Consider the following 4,521-nt stretch of genomic DNA (forward strand, 5'->3'; position numbering starts at 1 on the left):
AAAATTATCATCTTTCAGTTTGAGCTGAACAATACTGGTTAATTGATTAAATGGAACCCTAGAAATTGAGGTAGCTGTTGGATTCTCCATTCAAGAAATTTGAAGAAAGATTCAAGAAATTAGCAAGAAGAAAGATGAAGAAAGATTCAGATCTAGAAAAGTGATGTAGAATTAATTAGAAAGAAGAACAAGAATGAGAGAAACAAATATTGAAGATGAAGATGAAACTGATGAAGATTTAAATTAAGCAACAACAGAATGTGAGATTGGATCGAGTTTGGTGTCTGATACCATAGTGACACAAAGATTGAAGAGGAAACAAAATTCTTGATAATTACAAACAGAAGACAACCCAATGTCTTTAATACAGACAGACATCAGAAGGACTAATTGTAGCCACACACGTGTAATACTTAGGACCATACAGACTGTATACACAGCTGGACTGACAGCTAGACAGATTACATTGGTGGACTGACAGCTAGACAAAAACAGTAATAAAACAGACAGTAAATATCTGTTACTATATATCACTCCCTTAATATGGAATTGGAATTCCTTGGTGTTACACTTTCATTTATTACAATACAAATTGCTATACACACCGCAACCATGTGATGTCATCCATATCAGACATTTTATCTGTATCTTCTTATTTGGGTCAAACAGGATCCCGCTGGCAGCCATAACTCGGGTAACCCCGTCGACGAGGAATTTTATGAGATGTAAGTACCTTGAATTTATTATCCCCTTGACGGAAGGTCAACTCCCCTGAATGAATCTTTGAAATTTAATCAATTCATGGTTTTGTAACACTTGCTGTTGTTATTTCTCATAGTGCCAGTACTGATGATGAAGTTGCGTCTGACAACGAAACAGAAAGTGCAACTTCTTTATCCAACAACGCTAGCGCACATGCAAACTCATGTTTGTATCCTAACGTGCGACATTCTCTTGGAAGTATGAATGTAAAATGTAAAGATTGTGGAGCTTTGCACTTCGTGGACGAGAGACTCACCAAATCTTCCCCCAAGAACCCACTGTTTGGATCCTGCTGTTTGGAGGGAAGAATAAGACTACCCAACCTCAGAGAACCACCTCAACAGCTGAAAGAGTTGTACGAAGGAACCCACAAACTAGCAAGATTGTTCAAGAGATATATGCGAAGGTAGCCAATTTTTAATCCGACGAGTTACATATCCCATCACAGTCATCGACGAATCGTCCATGTTGTTTCATACGAAATTATCTTCTCAACTAAAAGCGTTGTCATTTATTTTTTTATACAGATACAACTCTTGCAATGCTTTCACGAGTCTTGGGTGCACACTGAAACCTAGATAACTGAAGGGAAAAGGCCCACCAGTGTTTACAATTCACGGAGAGCTCCGTCACCAAACAGGCACCCTTTTACCTGAAAATGGTGATAGAGCAACATACTCTCAGCTGTACATTTATGATCCATCAGACGCTGTATCTAAACGTATGAAAGACAACCCAATGCTAGATAAGGAGGTTCTCGAGATCATACAAGAAGTTTTATTGAAAAACAATCCGTTTGTCCATAAATATAAGCAGGCGTATTAAATTTTGAAAGAGGTTCCGTCGACGGAGAAGGATGTCTATCTTTCCCTACAGTACAAGAGCGACAAGGATAAAAGGCGCTATAACCTTCCAACCATAGATGAGGTATCCGTTATTCTACCAGGAGATGGGACTATAAAATCAGGAGTACGTGACATTGTGCTGCATCTGAAAGGAAGTCGCTATCTAGAAAGAATTAATGAATGCCATCCGGCTTACTTGCCTCTGCATTATGTCCTTTTATTCCCATACGGCGAGTTGAGTTGGGAGCCAGACATGGTTCGTTGGAATGTTGAACTCAAAAAACCAACAAAAGTACGATTAAGCCAAATGGATTATTATGGCTATAGACTGTTTCCAAGGGTGGGTGAATATTCAACAATTCTGAGAGGCGGAATGCTTTTCCAGGAATTTCTGGTGGACGCATGGGCAGCAACCGAACAGAATCGTCTTGAATGGATGAAACATGGTCAACTAAAATTGCATGCTCAGAATTACAAAAAAGTCTACAAGATGGCCTCATCCAACCAAACCCTACTGAAACAGGACTACCATTGATCTTGCCATCTTCATTCACATGTGGCCCCCGATATATGGACGAGATATACCATGATTCCATGGCAATCACCAGGTACAACCATCACCCAGATATTTTTCTAACTATGATAGCGAACCCCAATTGGGAAGAAATAAGGGGTTCTTTGTTCCAGCACCAGCATCCACACGAAAGGCCTGATATAGTAGCTAGAATGTTTGAGCTGAAGCGTAAGGCACTAATGGATGAGATACAACAAAATAAGGTAATCGGGACAACGGTGACACATGTATACACAATCGAGTTTCAGAAGAGAGGGTTGCCCCACATGCACGCGCTGATTTTCTTAGACAAGGCTGATAAGATCCACACGCCAGAGAAGGTGGATAATATAGTATGCGCAGAATTCCCGGATGAGGTAGATGATCCTCTTCTCTTTAAGACCATCCAAAAATGTATGGTCCATGGACCGTGTGGTTCAAGGAAACCAGATGCATTATGCATGAATGAGGGTAAGTGCGCAAAGAAGTATCCCAAACAGTATTCAACATCCACTTCATTGCCTGACGAAGGGTATCCGATCTACAGACGACGTAATGATGGACGAGTATTTCGCTATTGAAATAACTCATTCACGAATATGGATGTTGTCCCTTACAACGCACACCTCACACGCATGTTTAACTGACATATCAATGTTGAGGTGTGTGCCAGTGTACAAGCTGTAAAGTATATACCCAAATATATTTACAAGGGGCACGACAGGACAACCATGGTTGCTGGTGGTGACAATGAGATCAAACAGTATGTCGATGCTAGATACGTCGGACCATATGAGGCGTTTTGGCGTGTTTTAGGATATAGATTGCACGAAGAGAACCCAAAGGTGCAACGCCTTTCAGTGCACCTACCAGGCCAACAACAAGTGGTATACGATCCTGAGAAGCAGGTTTTGGACATAGAAGCAAAAGCAGAGAACACCAAAACGACACTGATGGGTTACTTTGAATACAACGCACTACATCCTGATGCGCCACCATATACTTACCTAGAATTCTCAGAACATTGTGTATGGAACAAGAGAGAGTTGAGGTGGACATCTCGAAAACAAGGATTTGCAATTGGTAGGATGTATTTCGTCCCACCGAACGCAGGTGAAATCTTTTACCTCCGACTGTTGCTTACCATCGTTGCGGGGGCCAAATCGTTTGAGCAGTTGAAGACAACAACAAAAGATGGAGTTCAGAAGAAACACTTAACATTCAAAGCTACGTGCATAGAACTGGGTCTATCGGAAAATGATGGGGAATGGGAAAAATGCTTGAAAGAAGCAGCTGTAATCAAAACCGGACATCAATTGCGGCAGTTATTCGGAATAATACTGGTACATTGCTCTCCAACCCGACCTTGAGGTTTTATGGAACACATTTGGAAGGTACATCTGCGATGACTTGCCTTATAGGATACAACAGCTTTACGGGATTAAAAATCAGGAACAAGTTTTGGATTACGGTCTCTATCTATTAGAAAATATACTACACGAAGGAGGTAAGGACCTGTGGAGACTTCGATACAATGCCGAAATATTCTGGACAATGGAGCCAAGTCATTGGAAACCGACTGATATGGGAGAACCATCAACTGCAATTCGATGTCAGCGAAACGATTGTTTCTTCTAATATTGAGAAATTGAACGCCGAACAAAAAAGGGCATTCGAAATGATAATAGATTCCGTGGAAACCAATGCTGGGAAAACTTTCTTTTTGAATGGAAGTGAAGGAACAGGCAAAACGTTTGTATACAACACTGTGGCGGCAAAATGTCGACTAAAAGGTAACATTGTTTTGACAATGGCATCTTGGGGTGTAGCAGCACTGCTCCTAAGTGGTGGACGTACCGCTCATACTACTTTCAAGATACCGTTGAATCCTGCTGAGGATTCGAAATGGAGGGGGAACTTTTTAGAAACACCAAATTGATAATATGGGATGAGGTGGCCATGCAACACAAATATTGTATTGAAGCTATTGACAAAACCTTAAGAGACGTGAGAAGAAACATCAAACCATTCGGAGGAATTACCGTGGTGCTGGGTGGAGATTTCAAACAAACTTTACCGGTAGTCCCAAGGGGTAGCCGAGAGGAGATTGTATCTGCATGCGTGCGAAGCTCTTATTTGTGTACAGGTGTAAATGTGCTAAAGCTTATACACAATATGAGACTCGAAAGCGGAGATGCGGAGAACAGGGAGTTTGCTGATTACCTAATAAAGGTATGCATGATCCATTGTGAATCATATTCAACATCTTTCGGAAGCTATAGTACTGTTTTTTTGAACCGAGTTTTGTTACTGCATCTGATACAAATAGCTAAAAATGTTATGGCTACTCATTCACAGTCC

General features: G+C 41.0%; 2 protein-coding genes across 2 annotated transcripts; both read left to right on the top strand.

The window, feature by feature from the left end:
• Positions 1–2,177: 2,177 nt before the first annotated feature.
• Positions 2,178–2,741, top strand: LOC113333243. Its single transcript, XM_026579754.1, has one exon. It carries the CDS (start codon positions 2,178–2,180, stop codon positions 2,739–2,741), a length of 564 nt encoding a protein of 187 aa, XP_026435539.1.
• Positions 2,742–3,694: 953 nt separating this feature from the next.
• LOC113333244 lies at positions 3,695–4,099 on the top strand. The gene has a single exon (XM_026579755.1). The coding sequence runs from the start codon at positions 3,695–3,697 to the stop codon at positions 4,097–4,099; it is 405 nt and encodes a 134-aa protein (XP_026435540.1).
• Positions 4,100–4,521: the final 422 nt, after the last annotated feature.

This window comes from Papaver somniferum, unplaced genomic scaffold (assembly GCF_003573695.1).
Source record: "Papaver somniferum cultivar HN1 unplaced genomic scaffold, ASM357369v1 unplaced-scaffold_132, whole genome shotgun sequence".
In the NCBI taxonomy this organism is placed as follows: Eukaryota; Viridiplantae; Streptophyta; class Magnoliopsida; order Ranunculales; family Papaveraceae; genus Papaver; species Papaver somniferum.

Excerpts from the sequence above, each read along its gene's own strand:
- LOC113333243 (XM_026579754.1), top strand. The coding sequence starts at position 2,178 with ATGGACGAGATATACCATGATTCCATGGCAATCACCAGGTACAACCAT.
- LOC113333244 (XM_026579755.1), top strand. The coding sequence starts at position 3,695 with ATGCCGAAATATTCTGGACAATGGAGCCAAGTCATTGGAAACCGACTG.